Genomic DNA, 21,858 nt, shown 5'->3' on the forward strand with positions numbered 1-21,858 from the left:
AGGTAAAATTTAATCCAAGATAAGACAGAATATAAAATTAGAACTAGTATATTTTTGTCATAACTTTCCTGCCTAATATGCTAATAATAAAAGTAAAACCCAGATATATCTGTGACTTCTAACACCCCTGGGTACTTTTGCTTTTTTATAATAATAAGAGTACATTTTGCAATTTTTGGTAAATTTATGCCAAGTTTCTGATGCTGCTTTCAATTCTTGCTTAACTTTAATTGGGTATAACAGATATGAGCCGTGCCATGAGAAAACCAACATAGTGGCTTTGCTTTGCATCCGCGCGGTCTGGTCAGGATCCATGCTGTTCGCTTTCAAAGCCTATTGCAATTAGAGAAACTGTTAGCGAACAGCATGGATCCTGACCAGACTGCGCGGATGTGCAGGCTAGTCTGGATCCATGCTGGTGGCAAACCCACTATGTTGGTTTTCTCATGGCACGGCTCATATAATGTCAAGATCGGACAGTCCGGGAAACTTGGTATTAACATGGATACTCCATAGTATGAACATACGCCATCTTTTCTGAGCTATTAGAGAAGGGCCCCCAGAAGATAAACAACAAAACCTACATTTTGACATATAAATTTATTTTTCATTAAAAATATCAACAATAATTTGTACAAAATAATGGTTTACATAAAACTGTTACATGTAACGGTCATGATTTATTGCACACTTGATTAAGTAACAAGAGCTATCAGAGGACAGCAACTATTCATAGGTTCAAAAAAGTTAAAATAATGAAAACTTAGCCATAAACCAAATACAAACCTCACTACCATTAAAAAGGCCCAACATTAATATGTAGCTGTCCTATCAATCAAAACAACTAGTGACAACCAGTGGTTCAATGTTTCTAGTCATTAATGGCATTTTCTACACTTTCCTACTGTTAGTATACTGTTCCTGTTGTACTGGTGAAATGGGACAATGAACTGTGATGCACCAATTCATATCAAGGAGCTCTTTCATTCTAAAAACGAAAATAAACAACTCTTGTTTTCCAATGCCTAAACTGCGAGTTATCAGCATACTCTCTGGGTCACTTTTAAATTTCCCATACCACTGACGAAGTGTTGTTTTCTTCAGGGTATTGTCCCTTAAACTTTATGCAGCAAAGCAATCATTCCTTCCCTTGGTTTTCTTTTTTGAAACTCAAAAATATTGTAACCCTTCATTACCATTCATCACTTATTTTCAGGCAATGACCAAGCAATATGCCTACAAAACATATTAATGATGCCATGTTTATAATTTGAGCCACACCATGAGAAAACCAGCATAGTGCATTTGCTGTTCGCTTTCAAAGCCTATTGCAATTTAGAGAAACTGTTAGCGAACATACTGATCCATACCTGCGGATCCATGCTGGTCGCAAATGCACTATGTTGATGGTTTTCTCGTGGTGCGGCTCAAATTTTGATTATAATTCGATACTGACATAAATATTCAACCCATATAAGAACATTCAGCTTCAAAAGCAAGTATGTAGCAAGTAATGTTTTTGCGAATACAAAATAAGAACAAAAAAAAAGACAAAATTGAGCCAGAAAACATAACATGAACTTGCCATAGGGACTAGCATTTACTTTTTATTTGTTCAAAGAAAATATTGTTTTGACATACTATCTAAACTTCCCATATCTACACTGTATAAAAGTTTCTGATAGATGAAGAAATGAGAGCATTTTTCCAGGTAGTTATTTAACACCCCTCATACAATAATCATACACCTGTGTAATAAAACAAAACTTTTCCAGGTAGTTATTTAACACCCCTCATACAGTGATTATACACATGTGTAATTAAACAAAGCTTTCCCAGGTAGTTATTTAACATCCCTCATACAATAATCATACACCTGTGTAATAAAACAAAACTTTTCCAGGTAGTTATTTAACATCCCTCATAAAATAATCATACACCTGTGTAATAAAACAAAACTTTTCCAGGTAGTTATTTAACATCCCTCATACAATGATTATACACCTGTGTAATTAAACAAAACTTTTCCAGGTAGTTATTTAACACCCCTCATACAATGATCATACACCTGTGTAATAAAATAAAATGTTATTTCACCTTGATAATAAGCATGCACATTTATTGGATACATACTGATTGCCTTGCCTACAAAATAATAGCAAAAAGGAGCAGTCACAGGAGACAGCATGCTCGACTAGTTTGCTGCTGGATAGGCTGCAGCTGTCATCGAAGTGTTTAATGACTATAATGCAACAACTAGTTGGAGTTAAATGTATTATTATGCCCTTTTTCCCGGTTTAGTTATTACTAAATGGATTTTATTGAAACTTACAATAGTTGTTTCAAATATTCAGCCATATAATATGTCACATGGTGCTTACATTTGCAGAAATATTTCATGAATTATGCTCCTTTTATATCTAGTTAATGTTTTGACACATTCTCATCCTATCTCTGTTATTACTTAATTTTAACCTGAAATTCTAAGTAAAAAGAGGGCATAATTCAAAAATATTGGTGCCAGAGTTAAGAATCTTGTGTCATTTGATTTGGGTAAATGATTTGGAACAATCATTTTAAGTTTGAACCAAATCCATATATCATCAACAGAGACATGGTGAAAACTAAAGTGAAATTCTAAGTAAAAAGAGAAATAATTCATGAAATATCTATGCAAGAGTTATGGACCTTGTGTCAAATGATGAGGATAATGATGTGAAAGAACTATTATAAGTCTGAATCAAATCCATTTTTCAATAACGATGATATAAAGAAAGTGCATCAAAATTAACCCGAAATTCTAAGTACAAAGGGGCATAATTCATGAAATATTGGTGTTAGAGTAATGGCCCTTGTGTTATTATGATGTGGGCGATGTTGTTGATCAACTGTCTTAAGTCTGGATAAAAGCCATCACTTAATAATAAGGTTAAGAGTGAAAGTGTACCAAAACTTTAATCTGAAATTTGAAGTAAAAAGAGGGGGGAATAATTCATGAAATATTGGTGCAAGACTGTACAACAATTATTTCAAGTCTCTGTAATACCAGAAATTTATAGTGAAAATGCATAAAAAAACAACCTAAAAATCTAATTAAATAGGGAGGATAAATCATGAAAAATTGGTGTCAGTGTTATCAACCTTATTTCATATGGTGTGAGTGATAATGTGGAACAACAATTATCCATATCGTAAAACTGAGGTAGAGTGAAAGTGCACCAAAACTGCAACCTGAAATTCTAAGTAAAAAGGTGCTTAATTCATGATATATTGGTGTGAGAGTTATGATCTTTATGTCATATGATGTAGGTCATGGTAAGAAATAATTATTTTGAGTTTGAGGCAAATTCATGTAGTAATAACAGATATAGTGAAAGTGCATCAAAACTTTGAGGTGTGGACGCGGAATGGACGCAGACATGTTGAGAAGGATAGCTCTCCATAAACTTCGTAGTGAATACAACAATCAAACTTACTAAGAGATGTGCTATAATGATAAAGTATGTTATATAGGTCATAAGGCAACTTTTTCACCTTCGATGGCAGAGAAAGACCCACGTGTCCTTCAGTCATTGTTTCAGGTACTGGCAGGTACCTGGATAGAATCCCCCGACCTTCCATAAACCAGATGGATGGTTTCCTTACACAACAAATTCTACACTCCTAGTAAGGTTTTGAACACACATTGGAAGAAAGCAAGCAAGCAAACTTAACCACTCGGTCAAGATCACATTGTGGCTGGGAAGTAAACATTTCATATCTTCACCTTACAATAAAGGCACTGCCTGGTGATTACAAAGTGTTTTCATTTTCTTTCTAAGTAAATGAGCAGTAAGAAACCAATTGAGCCGTGTCATGAGAAAACCAACATTGTGGGTTTGCGACCAGCATGGATCAGACAGCCTGCGCATCCGCGCAGTCTGGTCAGGATCCATTGCTGTCCGTTTAAGTCTACTGCAATTAGAAACCATTAGGAACAGTATGGATCTGACCTAGACTGCGCAATGCCATGGCTGGTCTGGATCCATGCTGGTCGCAAAGCCACTATGTTGGTTTTCCCATGGCACGGCTCAATTACATTTTGTACTTGCATACCTTTGAGATCACAATTTTTTTGGCAACTCTGTTCAGTTAACAAATAGTATAGCATTTATATAACTAAGCACCTTTTTTTATCCTCAATTAGGGATAAGTGGAAAATGTTAACTTTGCAACATTTCTTTTCACAAAAAAAATCTTTAAGGACATTCTTGTCCTTTGAAACTACAAACCAAATTTCTGTGGTATTTACTGCTTCCTAAAAAGTCAAAAGTAACACCATTATGAGCAGCCGAATATAAACAATAGGGTAAAACCTTACTTAAAAGAATAGTTTCTATAATATAAAACCTGACATTTTTTGACAAAATCTAACTTTAAAAATAATTTTTATCATTCCTGTTTTACATTCTTCAAAAACTCAACGTAAGAGGAAACAACTCCAGTCGGATCTTCCCATTGAGGGTAGTGCCCTATCCCAGATGGCAACACATGTATACTTGGATTTGGAACTACTTTCCTGAAAAAAAAAATAGAGCATAGAATTCTAGCAGCTGTAGTTAGTTTGTATTACAAAATGTATATGCAAGTTGTAACCATTTAAAAGATTCAATACCTAAACCTGTAAGGGGAGCATTGGCCAAGTGGTTATGGTTGCGGCTACTCAGCCTGAAGGAGACCTTTCCAATATTGAAATAGATGTATTCAAAGTTTCATGTAAATTTGCTGCTGACATAAGAATCTTTTTTTTTCTATCTACTTGGATACCTAATTGACCATCATTCTTCCTTTAGAAACAATCACACAGACACAACTTGTCTGGGAGTCAAACTGTATGATGACCTTTACTTTATAGAAACCAATGATACAGTAATGTGATTATTTTCTGTTAAAGGAGGCATGCCTACGGGCAAACACCAAAATTTCAACAAAAAAAATAACAAGAGGGCCAAGATGGAAGTTGCTCACCTGAGTAACACACAGTAACACATTCTGACCAAGTTTCATGCACATCAAATGAACAAGAGTGTTAACAAGCTTTTCCTTTGATTTGACCGGGTGACCTAGTTTCTGACCCCATATGACCCAATTTCGGAAATAGCCTAGGAATCATCAAGATAAACATTCTGACCATGTTTCATGAAGATAGGGTCATAAATGTGGCCTCTAGGTTGTTAACAAGCTTTTCCTTTGATTTGACCTGATGACCTAGTTTTTGACTCGACATGACCCAGTTTCGATCCAGGCCTACAGATCAACAAGATAATCATTCTATGCAGGTTTGTATCAAATCAAAGCATAAATGAAACCTCTATATGGCTGAAAGGGCCAAAATAGAAAATTTTGCCCCTAACTCTACAACCCATGATGGAATCTAGCCGGTTTTCAAAAGGAACCAAGATCTTATTGTGACTTAAGTTGTGTGTAAGTGTGGTTAAAATCAAATATAAAATGTCACTTCTACTGTGTTCACAAGGTAAAAATTAACAAATTTTGGCTCTTTCAGGAGTCAATCAGGGGCCGTAACTCCGGAACCTATGATTGGATCTGACAGATTCATCATGGAATCCAAGACTTATTGTTGTTGAAGATATTTTGCAAGTTTGTATTAAATCAAACCATAAATGAAGTCTCTATATGGCTGCAAAAGCCAAAATAGCAAATTTTGGCCCTTTAAGGGGCCATAACTCTGGAACCCATGATGGGATCTGGCCAGTTTCGAAAGGAACCGAGATATTATGCCAGTACAAGTTGTGTGCAAGTTTGATTAAAATTGATTGCAAAATGTGGTCTCTATCGTGTTCACAAGAAATTGTGAACGGACGACGGACGAAATGCGATCACAAAAGCTCACCCTGTCACTATGTGACAGGTGAGCTAACAACAAACAGCAAAATATCTAAAATTTCAAAAATCCTGAAATGACTGCTTTAAAATAACTTCTTCTATTTTACAAAACAAATCCATTGCAAGACAAATGCGTTTGACGGTTTTTCTTCATACGTTAGAAACACCTCTTGATAAATATTTTACAGCTTTAATCATACTGAGTTACTTGATTTTCACTTTTTGCTTACAACTAATAGCGTATCTTAGGAAAAAACTATAAATTTCATATTTTTTAAATATAAGTCTGTGAAGGTATACACATTTAAATATCTAGGTACTGTACATGCATTTATTTTGGTGAACACATTGGCATTGTTTAATTTTGGCTCTCGAGATCAAAATACATCAAAATAAAAAAATGACCAAGTTTCATGAAGTTAGGGTCATAAATGTGGCCTCAAGAGTGTTAACAAGCTCTTCCTTTCATTGCACCGGCTGACCTATTTTTTGACCCCATATGACCCAGTTTTGAACCTGGCTTAGGAATCATCAAGATAAACATTCTGACCATGTTTCATGAAGATAGGATCATAAATGTGGCCTCTAGGGTGTTAATAAGCTTTTCCTTTGATTGACCTGGTGACCTAGTTTTTGACCCCACATGACCAAGTTTCGAACTTGGCCTAGAGATCATCAAGATAAACATTCTGTTTAAGTTTGTATCAAATCAAAGCATAAATGAAACCTCAATATGGTTGAAAGGGCCAAAATAGAAAATTTTGCTCCTTTCAGGGGCAGTAACTCTAGAACCCATGATGGAATCTAGCCTTTTTTCGAATGGAATCGAGATCTTATTGAGACTTAGGTTGTGTGTAAGTGTGCTTAAAATCGAATGTAAAATGCCACTTCTCTCGAGTTCACAAAGTAAAATCTAACAAATTCTGGCTCTTTCAAGAGTCAATCAAGGGCCGTAACTCCAGATCCTATGACTGGATCTGCCGGGTTCATCATGGAATCCAAGATCTATAGTTGTTAAGATATTTTGCAAGTTAGTATCAAATCAAACCATAAATTAAGTCTCTATGTGGCTGCAAAAGCCAAAATAGCAAATTTCGGCCCTTTACTGGTACTGATGATAAACCCGGACAGATGATAAAGTCGGCCACCTTGGAAATTTTTGATTGCAATCGGTTATTTATAAAATTGAATACACCATCTAATAGCTTCCATTTACAACACCAACTGGTGTAAATAAAAACAAAATTGGTAAATATTCTGTATAAATAAATGACTTACATTTATCTGTATAAAAAATATTGTTATAATATGCCAAAGTGTTACTATTTTAAGATGTCAATTTTGCCATCCCCCACCTCAGTTTACATGTAAATCACTCGTTTCATACTTATGAAATAGATTACTCACATCAATTACATGTTAATCTGCATAATTTCTTAGGTTACACCACTTGAATAGTCATAACTTTGCATATTTCTTCGATTTTCTGTGATATTTTTGTTTTGACAAGTTGTTGTTGTTGTTGAGATTTTTGGCAAGTATAAATGCAAACTTTCCGTGTTTCTGGAGTCACACCACTAATATAAATTACTCTTTTGACAATGTTTAATCTTAGGAACATTCATTGTTACGATATGATGGGTATTTTTCATGTTTTTGTTGTTTTTCTGTCGAACGGCAATTTTCTTTACTGGACAAGTCGGACATTGTAGCGCTGCCCGTTCAGTATTTTGTTTTCGTGATTATATGGAAATAACACATCTTTCATGAATGTATTGTATATGCAAATGTTCAGAATCAAATAATCTATTTATTAATGTCAATATTTCACCATTGTATAATGTATTATTCTTGCATACGGCGAGGAACGGTAGACAGATTCTGCCGTTTAGATCGCTGGAACGGCAAAGTCAGGTTGACGTTCCTGCGTTCTGATTGGTCGAACGGTAGACCGGCACTCGCAGATTCCTATATATTTGAACGTTGGGTTCAGTCAGTATCGTTCTGGGTCACCAGTCAAATTGCCAAGCAACAAAGTAAACAAGTAGTTTGGTGACCGGCAAAATTCAAAACAAAGTCTAAAGTAACTGAGATTGCCGTTTCTAGATAAATGTGACTGCCGTTCAAGTTAAATGCCATTTGATTATCTTTGTAACTGAAGTCTTCGCCTGGCGTTCACGTAAGTGCTGTACTGTAAATCTATTTAAATGGGTTGTGTCCAACGTTCAATGAGGAAAGTCAAAATACCGCTCGCCAGTATAATGTAACAGTGCCGTTCTGAATTAGATCTAACAATACCTTCGCAAAATGCATTTTTCTGCTAGAAAGTAAAACCTGTTAGAATGCCGTTCTGAACTAGAAATACCGTCGGTACATTCTGCTACATAGTAAACACTTGTTTTAGATGCTGTTCTAAATAAAATTGTGTTGATTTCAAATCGACTTGCGTTATGTTGTCATCCTAACATGAATATATAGAGTGACGTTGCTAACAATATTTATCCAAAATTACAGGGAAAGAGGGTGTTTTTTTGCGCATGCTCACTGTCGCCACATGAAGGCCTGACTTTTCATTACGTGATCAGGAACGACTGTTGCAGCTTTTTGGGGAAAGTTTCGATATAATACTACAAAGAAAATTTTGTAAATGACAAAGTGTTCGAATTTATCATCAGTCAACCTGCTTACAGTCCCCATTTTACTAACCCCTTTCAGGGCCTCACTTCGTGTGAGTTTGCTAACTAAATATAAATTTGAATTATGTAAAGTTTTCAGCAAATGTTAAGCTTTATTTTGATACCAACCACTGATTACAAATTGCAGAAATAAAAAAGTTACAGGTAAAAAACCTCATTTTCTGTTCAGGTTTATCATCAGTACCAGTAAGGGACAATAACTCTGGACCCATGATGGGATCTGGCCAGTTTTTGAAAGGAACAGAGATATTATGCCAATACAAGTTGTGTGCAAGTTTTATTAAAATCAATTGCAAAATGTGGTCTCTATCGTGTTCACAAGCCAAAATAGCAAATTTTGGCCCTTTAAGGGGCCATAACTCTGGAACACATGATGGGATCTGGCCAGTTTTCAAAAGGAATCGAGATATCATGCCAATACAAGTTGTGTGCAAGTTTGATTAAATTTGATTGCAAAATGTGGTCTCTATCGTGTTCACAAAAAATTGTAGACGGACAGACGATGGACCGACGACTGACGAAAGGCGATCACAAAAGTTCACGGAAATAGCAGAAAATGACAAACCTCTGATGGATGAGAATGAACTTACTTGTAATGGTCAACAAATACAGGGGGGTTTACTGGATCAGCTGGTCCATATATCATATGTGCTGAAAAACAGAAAATGATAAACAAAGGTTGTTTTCTAATAGGAGCATAGCACTAATAACTGATACACCTTTTCCACAACAGAGTTTTTCCTTTATTTCTCTTTAAATATAAGACAACACTATTAATAATATGTTGTATATTATAACATTCTGAAGAATTCTAATTGTGGTACTAAGAAATTTTTCAAACTTTTCAAAATATTTTGATTGTTTTTTCAATTTAACCTCAAAGTTTTATGGGGTACTTCCCACTTAAAATTCACCGAAGCATTTTAAATTTAAAAGCCCGCCCACTTAGCTCAATTGGGAGAGTGCAGATCTACAGATCACAGGGCCGTAAGTTTGATCCTTGAGCAAGGTGTATGTTCTCAAACACGATTCGGTAAATGACATTGTGTCTGAAATCAATCGTCCTCCACCTCTGATTCATGTGGGAAGTTGGCAGTTACTTGCGGAGAACAGGTTTGTACTTGTACAGAATCCTGGAACACTGGTTAGGTTAACTGCCTGCCATTACATAACTGAAATACTGTTGAAAAATGGCGTTAAACCCAAAACTAACAAACAAAACATTTCTGAATTTCAGTTTTGATTTCCTTCATTTATGGATTGTTGTAAAACCTTTAGAATACCTTGATTAGCAAAATAGCAGTATTTCCCCTAAAAATTGTACAATTTCCAAACAATTAAACAGGACTGGTGTTTTAAAAAGGACAGTGGAGTAACTACGATGCAGACAGACAGTACGATTATTATATGCCTCCCCTCATAAAGATTAGTAACATTTATAGCAAACATACATACTAGGTACTTTTGTTTTCTGCAATGCTCCAACCCAGCGCTCTTTATTCTTATTCCTCTGCGTTATATAGTGTATCAATCTAAAATACAAAACTAGAAGATGCTTTTGTAGAAAAGCGCATGTCTCCCCTGATGCATAGTCGTAATAGGCAAGAAGTCAATACAGGACAGGAGCGAAAGTCAAAGAGACACTGATGGTTGGCTACAATAGGGATAGGCTACTTGGCATGTCCAATCATCCTATGAAGTTTCAACATTCTGGATAAAGTGGTTCTCAAGTTACTGATCGGAAAACGTTTTCCATGTTCAGACTCCTGTGACCCTAAAATCAATAGGGATCATCTACTCTGCATATCCAATCATCCTATGAAGTTTCAACATTCTGAGTCAAGTGGTTCTCAAGTTATTGATTCGAAAGGGTGTTCCATGTTCAGACCCCTGTGACCTTGACCTTACCTCAAGTGACCCGAAAACCGATAAGGGTCATCTACTCTGATAGTCCTATTATCCTATAAAGTCTGAAAGTTCTGGGTCAAACCGTTTTCCCTGTTCTGGTCCCTATGACCTTTGATCAAGTGACCCAAGAATCATTCGGGGTCACCTACTCTACTTGTCCAATCATCCTATGAAGTTTGAAAGTTCTGGGTGAAGTTGTTCTCGAGTTACTGATCAGAAACGGTTTTCCATGTTAAAGCCCTTGTGACTTTGACCTTTGATCTAGTAACCCCAATATTAGGGGGGAAGACATAACAAAGGTTTCTATCATCTACACATTAAATTTTTAAATGAAAATTATATCCATCAGGACAACATTATTATAGGTCTAATGGTGACTTTCCAGCTTTTGGTGGTCAAGAAAGATCCCTGTGCCCCTCTGTACATTATTTCATCACAGGTCGGCACCTAGTTAGAACCACAGATCTTCCATAAGACAAAATGAAAGAGATTGTTCCTTCTTAATAACTCATTACTGCATTGAAATATCTCTTAACATTTAAATTTGATATTACACTGGTTCATTCTTTATATCTCAATACTGCATACACATTGGAATATTTTAAATGTTTTACCATTACATTTATAATAGTTCCATTGTAATATCTCAAGTCCACATGGAAATCTCTCTAAACTTTCCATCCTGTCATAACTATTTCTCAAAATTGCAAGAAACATCTTGAAATTTAAATGTTCTGCCCTATCATTACAATATAGTTCCTACACAGAAATCCTGTAACTGTTTATGCTTACAATAGTTCCCTCTTAAAATCCTATTACTGGATAGAAAATTTTCAGTTCTTTTCTTTAACATTACCTGTTCTTTCTTTTTATCTCATCTGCATCAAAATCAACCTAAAATTACTAGCATTAATGCAACAGCAGTTCCCTCTATATATCTCAGTATTGCATTGAAATCTTGAAACTTTCTACCTTGACAATAGAATGGTTCCTTCTGAGTATCTCATTTCTGCAAATTACCTACCTTGACATTACATTTCCCTCCTTTTATTTCAGTACTGCAAAGAAAACTACCTAATTTACTATCCTTGATATTACAATTTTTCCTTCTATATATCTCAGTACTGCATAGAAATCGTCCAAAATTTACCACTACCTAATCTCATTTTTGCAAATCTCCTTCCTTGATATGGAATACAATATTTTCCACTTTGTATCTCAGTAAAGCACAGAAATCTCTCTAAATTTCATACCTTGACATTACTATATTTCCCTCTTTGTATCTCAGTAAAGCACAGAAACCTCTCTAAACTTTATACCTTGACATTATGGTATCTCACTAAAGCACAGAAACCTCTCTAGATTTCATACCTTGACATAATAAATACAGCATTTCCATCTTTGTATCTCAGTAAAGCACAGAAACCTCTCTAAAACTTTATACCTTGACATTATGGTTTTTTCCTGATTGTATCTCAGTAAAGCACAGAAATCTCTCTAAATTCATACCTTGACATTACAATATTTCCCTCTTTGTATCTCAGTACTGCATAGAAATCTCTCATATCAGTGTCTGAGGGTTGTGTTCCAGGGCCAAATGTGCTGCCTAACCTACAGTATTAAACAAATATCCTTTAATATCCTTCACAAGAGTAGTCAGTAATATACGCAGGAGTAAAAGTTGGTCTGGGTCCGTGACTATAAAACTAACTTTTAAAACCAGTCTGATTTTGACTGGCTACAACTGAGTTTTGATTTGAAATTGACCACTGGCAGAGTTGCATTTTGGGACTGGTCTCCAAACATGTAAACTTTAAGAAAGGTCTAAAAATGAAATATATGATATGAACCTTTTCAGCTTTCAGCCCTTTATATTATACCTTATCACATATCTAAAATTTTCTTTGCATTTCACAAAAGAATACAAATTTCAGTATTCAACTCCTATTAAATACAGAATAATATTCAATGATAGCAGGGCTTCCACTGGGCCTCAGAAAGTTGTGGCCACTTTTTGAGAGAAACTGCCAAATTGAAGCTAAATTGCTGAAATTTAGCCACATTTTAATAAAATTCATGTAGCCACTTTCAAAAATTTGTAGCCAGTTCTTTGAATTTGTAGCACTTGGCTACATTGGCCCTGGATAGGACTACTTGCTTTAGTTGTGGCATCAAACATGGTATGATGGGAGCTGGACATTCAATGCCTCAACAAGGTAACCATTTAAAACAAAGGTTTTTGTCTTATTTTACTCAAATTATAGTCAGCTTTGAAAGATACAGGTATATAAAATATTTATTAAATCAGTACTTTGGTCTGCAGTGATGCATTTGACTATGCTGGAATTTAATAGACAGGATAACACATGGTACAAGCACCTTGTGAGATGATCAAGGCCTGGCCAGATTTCACTTGAACTGAATACAACATTGCAGATCAAGGTACAATTATAATAGCCCTATTACATTTAACACTTTTAAATACTTTTCATAATTAACATTACAAGCAATCAGATTTACAGCCTGTATTAGCAGAGAAAATATACAGCTAGTGTAAAGATAAGGCACAGGGGAACGTTCCAGATTTAAATCTATTTTAAACTGAATAATTTTTGCATCATTTATTATGTGATAAGAGAAATCTAATTATGACATCTTCGCATTGCAAAGAAATTGTTCGTCATAACTGGTTGTACTTTTGGACAAATTGAAAAGTCAACAAAAGTACTTTTAACTTTCATTTGTCAGTAGAAAATGTAGTCACAGTTAAATGTTAATTCATACATACATAAAACTGCATGTTCTGAAGAATATTGTAAGGCGATGTTAAGTACATACCCTCGTTTCAATGAACCATAGAAGGAGATATGTGAAAGGAGATCTCCTAAAACTGGCACCAGTAGCATCTGAAAGACAGAAAGGTAAATAGTTCCATGTTTTATTTGCAGGAGTTGCTTTTGTTGGCATTAAGTTAAATAGACTGCTACAGTAACCTAAATGGTGGAAGGAGATGCCAAGTTGTGGAACTTTTTCTATACGAGAAAATGTCATCAAAAGTGGGATTTTAACCTAGATATTTAAAGTAATAAAGCTATATGAGCCGTGCCATGAGAAAACCAACATAGTGGCTTTGTGACCAGCATGGATCCAGACCAGCCTGCGCATCCGCGTTTCTCCAATTCCAATAGGCTTTAAAAGCGAACAGCATGGAGCCTGACCAGACTGCGCGGATGCGCAGGCTGGTCTGGATCCATGCTGGTCGCATACCCACTATGTTGGTTTTCCCATGGCACGGCTCATATTATATTTTCAGAAGAATCTGGGCATTTAAAAGTAGCTATTGTGAAATGTTATTTCAAACTTCATTCACAATTTGGTGACAAACTGTGTAAGCATGCTGGTAGCTTAGTCAGTATATCAGAATGGTAGAAAGCACTGGGTTTGAGTCCAAGATCTGGCTGTTCATTTTTCTCACCCTGTGACATTTAGCACCTATGTGGGACATGGATAACATTACTAGGTTGTTCTTACGACACTTGCAATTAATATTTAGTACTTCACAAATTTCAATTGTCACAGTTTTGAACTTGTTTCACAAAAATTTGGTAGAAAATGTGGAAGCATTACTATAGCTCAAGATGGTTAAAGAAAGAAGACAACTCAAGTTTGCAACACATTTCGTATTAAGATACTTCTTCAGGCAAACATACAATGTATCAATGTATACAAACATATTTGTATGACGTCATGATGTCAGTTAAAGCACAAGATGGTATTCCAAGGCACTTGATTCAATTCACTGGCCTGGCTGCACATTTTATCACCCTGCAGCAAGTATCTTTTTTCATGCTGGTAAAAAAGGGACTACAAATCAACAAAATAATGATGAATCTACAGTGATATCTAAATCATACAGACTTTCTAAACTAACCTTTTGGCCAAACAGTGGGAAGTTAGTTTCTGGAAATACCCCTGGAATTTAGAAAAATGAAGCAGAAATTATACCATCTATATATATGAAATGTGTGTATATATAAAACAAACTCTTACTAGTACTAACCTTTTGAATTAACCTTGCAAAGTAGGTTTCTTGAAATAGTCCTGGAAGTATTGAAAATACGTAAATAAACTACTGTTAATCATTCAATTTCGTGGGCATAACATTTTGTGGTTTTGTCAATACAGTGCAACCTCTGTATAGCAACACCCTTTGGGAGATACAAATATTGACTGTTATGTAGAGGTTGTTGTTCTGGAGAGGTAAATTTGATAGTATGTTTCAGCTTAGGGAAATTCTGATGAGGTTGTTATAGAGAGGATTTTGCTTAAGAGAGGGTCGTTCTGGAGAGGTTGTACTGTAAATGGCTCCTGTAAACCTCATTAAAGTCTGTGGGCAATTTAATTTTGTAGTTCCCTCCAAAACATTTAATTTGTGGGGATGTAAATTTCAAATTTAAATCATGTAACGAGTTGGAACTCTTTGTTTCTTTGTTGTTTTAAATTTCACAGACTGATACAACAAAAAATCCAGGAAAATAAGTCCCCAACAAAAATTAATGATTTTACATGGTTAATGAACAAAAAATATCTTGTTGGATTTTTGTTGGGTTTTAAGTCACACAGGTACAATATATGGCCACTTTTTCAGCTTCTGATGGTGACTGAAAACCCCTGGAACCCCTCTGGCATCAACCTTTACTAAACCAGAGCTGGATGGCTACACCCTAAGTGAGGTTTTGAATCCTAAATGGCTCACAACAGCTAGACTAATACTGTTAGTAGGTAAACATGTAGAAAAAAATAATCATATTTTTTTATTCAGATGCAACTTTTTGTTAAAGTTTTACTGTACTGGTCCTAATTTACAGTTGTTTCATGAAAGCAAAACTCTACATTCATGTAGAAAATAGTTTAAGATTTATACAGATGCCATTACACACACAAACAACATGTAGACAAACAGAAGACCACTTTTCTCTATAGCCAACAAAGCTCTGAGGATATAAAAGCCAATTTAAAGGTAAAAAATAGATTAACCCTTAGCCTGCTGGCAGCAGATGATTCTGCCTTTGCGACCGGTGCAGACCAAGATCAGCCTACACATCCGTGCAGTCTGATCATGGTCTGCACTGTTCGCTATTCAGTCAGTAAATTTTCAGTGAAAACCCCTTTGAATAGTAAGTGGTACTGTCCAAATTGAAAGATGACCAGTCCATTATAGAAATATAGCAGGGTAAGGATTAAAAGCATATTAAATAGTCACATGCTTTGTAATCCCTAAAATCTAGGCAAAAAAATATATATGCACATTATCTTGGGATGTTGCGATTACCACAGTAAAGGGTCCCTATTCCGTTATCATTTCTGACAGTCAGATATTAATTCAGCTGGAGCCCTGACTTGTATATTTCCTTGCAAAAGCATTAGTACAGCTGGTTCCCAAATATTTAGATTTTAGAGGTTACAGTATATTAACTCAGTTCCTTCTTCATTTCATATAAACAATTAAATCTTAAGACCTCATTTTTAATGATATGAAAAACATTACATATTAGCCAGAATAACATGTCTCCTAACCAAAATTAAAAATTTCGAGATGTTTATGTTACATATAAGAAAAACAATTTGTTAAAAAAAACCACAAAAACACCCTCTACTCCCTCTTTAACTCTGTGGAAACTGCTGTTGAGCAATATGCATACATTATGTAGACATTTGCTCAATGCATAAAAGTAAAACCTGGAAATTCACAATGAAAGTCATCCACATCTTTTCTCAATACAATGAGCAATAAGATAAGTTATAAGATATAACTTACACATCCTTATATGACCATTATACCATATTTTAGCAACAACAAGGAACTACATTTTTGACTACTTCACATTGTTATACTGAGTAGTTACTTCTTATTTGGCGTAAACAGTCCTTAGGCAGCTTTATCTAGTGCCTTTAACCAAAGAGCTATAAAAATGAACAATCCATATAATTGAGCCGCACCATGAGAAAACCAACATAGTGCATTTGTGACCAGCATGGATCCAGACCAGCCTGCGCATCCGCACAGTCTGGTCAGGATCATAATGTTCGCTTTCAAACCCTATTGCAATTAGAGACAGTACGGATCCTGCGCTGGTCTAGATCCATGCTGGTCGCAAATGCACTATGTTGGTTTTCTCATGGTGCGGCTCATACTATGTATCATTACCTCTTTGCTAGGACACACTGAATCACAATTTTTTACACTCTACTTTCAATCACTAAGAAATGAAAGTACATTCTGAATTACCAAAATTTTAAAATACATCTGGAGACATGTCCCTTTAATATTTAGATGGATGGGATTTTTTCTGCATGAAAGTGAACATCACACCAAAGCAAATAAAAAAATAACAATAGTCAAACTGGCTGAAAAATATGAAAACATTTGTTTTTTGTGGAAAGACATCCACATTATACATGTTGTTTAATTTCTTTTTGTAAAATCTGCTCCCTTTTGAGGATGTTCATTTTCATGTGAAAACCTCCTAATCCTAAATACTGTGATATCATTTATTTTCGGAGCCACGAAATTTCGTTGTTTGGACCAAAACAGCTATTTGGTGGGGAATTATCCCGAATGTGAATTTGTGAAGTACAACTTATTGAATATAAATTGGATAGGCATTTAACGGGTACTTGTTTGTTAGGATATAATTTTGTGAACTAGTTGTTACTAATGATTTCACAGTACAAAAAATAAGGATCAAACAATAATAATAGATAACTGACCACCATTCAGCATGCACAATGAATTCACCTGCACTTTCCCTTTGTTGGTATTATGCCTGTAATCACACGAAAGAAAAGAATAACTGCAGTATCAGTCAACTTGTTGTAAAACAAGAGCTGTCAGAGGACAGCTAGGCTTGTCTATTAAAAAGCCTCATCAAAAAAAAAGTTACATGAATGAATACAATGACTTATTAAGCAAATTCAAAAGTGGCATCAGTTTTGGTTAAACATAAGTATGAGTCATAGAACTTTCCCTTTATGAAACCTTTATGATGCTAATTGAGATACCTATTTACACACAAAAACTGAACCAAACATTGCTAAAACAGGGATATGAAACCTGTGCATTGTATGATAGGTCCTTAGTCAGGGCTTTTCATCAGGAAATTGGGAAATCTCAGTTTCTGAGATGTTGGCTTACTTTCAAAAATTTACACTAAAAAAGGGGCACAACTAGAGGTAAAATGACTGAGATGTGGAACTTGCGCATTATATGACAAATCATCACAGTAAACAAGTGTGTGCAGTTTCAATAAATACTTACTTACATACAAAAACTTAAAACAATCAGAACTTGGAGACCAACAAAAAGTTGAGTGCAACAGCTCTATCTATTCTTCAAACAGTCATACTCAATCAAACTTAAGGTAATGTGTGTATGCATAAAGTGCCCAGTAGTCAACACAAATATAATAGTAGAAACTCTTCCACTTTCAAATCATTTAAGAAAATTTAAACCTTGATCACTTTAAACAATTTGATATGAACAACCAGCACTTCTGCGATAAATTAATAATAATTTGTTTTCTGTTTGGACAGGCAGTGCCTGCTTTCATACTCAATGCATAGGTATAAAATTATATAGTTCTGAGTTCTTAAGAAATTTATGAAAATGAAGATAGTTTAACCCTTACCCTGCTAAATTTCTATAATGAACTTGTCCATCTTTCAAGTTGGACAGTACCATTAGCTGTTAAAAGGGGTGCTTACCAAAAAGATATAGACTGAATGGCGAACAGTACAGATTTTGATCAGACTGCATGGATGTGCAGGCTGATTATTATCTACACTGGTCGCAAAGGTAGAATCAATCATGTCCAGCATGATAAGGGTTAAATGTCTGTACTAATAATAGTACTGATTTTTGGCGACAGTGGAACCAAAATTAAATAATTAAGACACCGTTAGGTTACATAATGAAGTTATCTTCTAGGGATACACTAGCATATATTACCTGTGAAGTAACTCTAGAGCAACTGTATCCCCATAGTCATGTGACATAATGTGAACATCCTTCACTGACAGGGATTCCAAGATGGCTTCCAATATGTCTGCCTGCTCTGTGATAAGGTAATCATACTGCTTCTAAATAAAAGAAAGACAAAAAATAAAAACAAACAAGAGCTGTCATTAATGGTGACAAATGCCCCCGCAGCACCTTGACCTTTGACCTGGTGACCCCAAAGTCAATAGGGGTCGTGTACTCAATAAGTACTATCAGCATGTGAAGTCCTGGGTGCAGCGGTTCATGAGTAAAGTGCCTTCATGCAAAAAGTTAACATTGGCCCCTGTGACCTTGACCTTTGACCTGGTGACCCCAAAGTCCGTAGGGGTCGTGTACTCAATAAATACTATCAGCATGTGAAGTTTGAAGGTCCTGGGTACAGTGGTTCGCGAGTAAAGTGCCTTCATGCAAAAAGTTAACGTTGTGACAAACGAACGTATGAACAAACTAACGAACGCACGGACAGTTGAAAACTAATATACCTCCCTTCGGGGGCATAAAAATTTGATTTACATCAATTACTGGACCAGACATACCTTTAACGAAGTCCAACAAAGTTGGTTTATTACATAAAGCCTACCCTGTTAGATCTGTTCATAAAGCACAGGATCGTTACTTTAGAGGCCCAAAACTTAAGTCCAGGGTAAAGTGAATGCTTTCTGTAATAAACTGGTGAAACCGACAAAACATGAAATGTCTGAATGCATTTTTCTCAATCTTTCATGGAAGTCAAGATTTCTAAAAGGAGGCCACAGTGGTACAGATCATCTGGCTGCTAATCTAGAGGTCACAGGTTCCAGTCCTATCAAGGGCAGAATTTGACCATGGTCTCTAAAATGCCCTACAATGGTGAGAATACTGGTAAGAAATTCAGTCAGCAGTCTCCAGCGTAAAGGCATTTATCCTCCAGATCTGATTCATGCAGAGAAATTTAGCTTACTTTCAGAGAAAAAGCTAAAATACTTACTGGTTTATCTGTAAATCCAAAGCCCAGCATATCTGTCATTACAATCCTGCTATACTGTTCTTTTAAGTCATCCAAAATCTGAAATCAAAGAAAAAACATCAAATCTGATTTTATAAGATAAAATTACTTTCTTTATTTTCAAATATCACATACTGAAAGTCCTAGCATTACAGAAAAAAATATATGAGGCTGGAAATGAAAGTTAAGTATCTCAAAATGTCACACGAGGGGGATACTAAACTAATTTTTTGGTTGTTTTTTGTGTGAGATAAGTTTGCTGAGAATTGTTAACAAGGTGTCTATATATATACGACACTAATGCCAGGGGTATTGCAACAGCTTTGATATTTGCCAATTTGCTTCGGTATTTGAAAAAGTGATTATTTAACTTAAGGTAGTGGCTCTGTAATGAAAACCTGCAATTTCCTTATGATTACATATTCCCTTATGCTACTTTGGCTTCCAGCCATACCATAAAACTTCTTTTCTACAAAAACTTGAGAACGCCAAAATTGCAAATGGAGAATACATAAATGCAGCGAAAATGCCGACTGTCATTACAGGTCCACAAACAAGGTGAGTTTACAATTGTAGTAACAGAATGATGTAACAGTAGGAAGGTGTACCTTGATCCAGTCATGACTAGACGTTGGGAAGCCATGAATCAACAACAATGTACTGTCATCTGTCATAACACCATCTTCATCTGTAAATTGAAAAACATTTATGCAATTATGTCAATTTCCCAGTTTTAAAGGCCGAAGCCTATTCCCAATTTTCTGAGGAAAAGCCTTGACTTTGTGTATTGACAAAACCACAAAATCCACAAAATTTAATCCCTACAAATATAACCGAAATCAAAACATTACTACAACAAAAATTTCTGCACTGCAAAATTTATTATAGACCTCATTATTTACTAAAATTTGTTTTCTTAATAGTTGTCTGAGCACAATGGGAGTTCATTTCTGCCATTTTTATACTTCAAGTTACAGAAAAGGCACCATTGTAATGCCTCACAAAAAAAAATGATGAATTTGTATCTTTTTTGCTTTGGTTTAGCATGGTGCCTTTTGAAGTCCAATCCCATATTACTACACAAAAAACATTTCTATTCTATAATAATCCTTTAGCCAGTACCACATTTTGTTTTTCCATGTTGTCAATTAATAAAAATAGATTACTTAAACCTTTAAAAAAAAAAACTCATATGCTGAGATATCCAAATATAAGTTTCACTTGTACAGAACTATACTTTATCATGAAAGGATTTATTTATCAACGGAATAACGTGTAATCAAATTTTATTATCAGTAAAGACACAGACATCCATAAATAACTCGAAAAGCATTAGAATATAATATCACAGGCTATACCCAGATATAAAAGAAACAAATATATCTCAAACAACTATAGGACTCACCCGCTTAGCTTAATAGTGATAGCGCAGATTTACAAATTACAGGGTTGAGAGTTCAATATCAAGGAGAGGTGTTTGATCTACCTGACAGTTATTGATCTGAAATCGTTTGTTCTCCACCTCTGATATTAATTTGGAAAAGTTGGCAGTAACTTGTGGAGTAATGGTTAGTACCGGTACAGAATCCAAAAACACTGGCTATATAGGTAAACAGTTTGCCCTTATATAACTGAAATGCTGTTGAAAAACTGCACCAGTTCTGAAAATAAATCTGGTGTTCACTCAAAGAAAGATATATATGAAATGAATATAAGTACAGGTTTACAAAAGGTAACTTAACGGACACAATTACAAATTACAAAGATATTTACCTATGTAGAAAATATCAAAATCGTTGTATCTGAAGAAGCTGCCTTTTTTGTACCAGGCCTTAAGACGTGGTGACAGTTCTGGAGGTGGAATGTTCAAGTAGAATACAGTGACCACTGTGACCAGTACAATCCAAACAATCATCAAATATCCCATACTGTCTGAAGCTACAGTGTTTCCTAAAATTAAATATATCTACATATATAGAAATTTCGGGTAATTCCATTTTAAGCAAAAAAAGCTTGTATTCCTGTGTAAATGTGGATGATAAAGTTCTGGGTTTAACTTAAAATTTGGCTCAAGACAAGTTACTTTCTATTTTAAAATTTGGGGCAAAAGCATTTTAGCAAAATCTACTGTATTTATAAACAAAGAGCTATAAAAAATAAATGAATTTTATAGTTCTTTGTTCTAAATTTCCATAATACTTTTGGTTAAACTGTTCTCCAGTATTATATAGCTAAATCTATCATTCAGAATTTAAAAGTCTATTTTTTCACGTATTTTAACCTTTAGCAAGGGGGAGACATAATTTTCCAATACTTACTGCAGA

The 21,858-nt window shown here is 35.1% G+C and overlaps 1 protein-coding gene across 1 annotated transcript; it reads right to left on the bottom strand.

Moving 5' to 3' along the window:
- Positions 1-4,044: 4,044 nt before the first annotated feature.
- LOC123528509 (mesoderm-specific transcript homolog protein-like) lies at positions 4,045-21,836 on the bottom strand. The gene is made up of 12 exons (XM_045308270.2): positions 21,816-21,836; positions 21,308-21,484; positions 20,143-20,222; positions 19,517-19,594; positions 18,499-18,629; positions 17,262-17,317; positions 14,422-14,462; positions 13,329-13,396; positions 12,000-12,101; positions 10,038-10,114; positions 9,173-9,233; positions 4,045-4,558 (listed from the first exon to the last, which is right to left on the bottom strand). The coding sequence occupies exons 2-12, from the start codon at positions 21,459-21,461 to the stop codon at positions 4,432-4,434; spliced, it is 975 nt and encodes a 324-aa protein (XP_045164205.2). The 5' UTR covers positions 21,462-21,484; positions 21,816-21,836; the 3' UTR covers positions 4,045-4,431.
- Positions 21,837-21,858: the final 22 nt, after the last annotated feature.

Source organism: Mercenaria mercenaria, chromosome 13 (assembly GCF_021730395.1).
Source record: "Mercenaria mercenaria strain notata chromosome 13, MADL_Memer_1, whole genome shotgun sequence".
Lineage (NCBI taxonomy): Eukaryota > Metazoa > Mollusca > Bivalvia > Venerida > Veneridae > Mercenaria > Mercenaria mercenaria.

Bases quoted from the DNA above. Each gene is read 5' to 3' on its own strand.
- LOC123528509 (XM_045308270.2), bottom strand. From the start codon at position 21,461: ATGGGATATTTGATGATTGTTTGGATTGTACTGGTCACAGTGGTCACT. The intron at 13,397-14,421 runs GTTAGTTTAGAA...TCTGTCTTTCAG, and splicing joins TCCCACTGTTTGGCCAAAAG to ATGCTACTGGTGCCAGTTTT. The intron at 9,234-10,037 runs GTATGTATGTTT...TCTGTTTTTCAG, and splicing joins GCAGAAAACAAAAGTACCTA to CACATATGATATATGGACCA.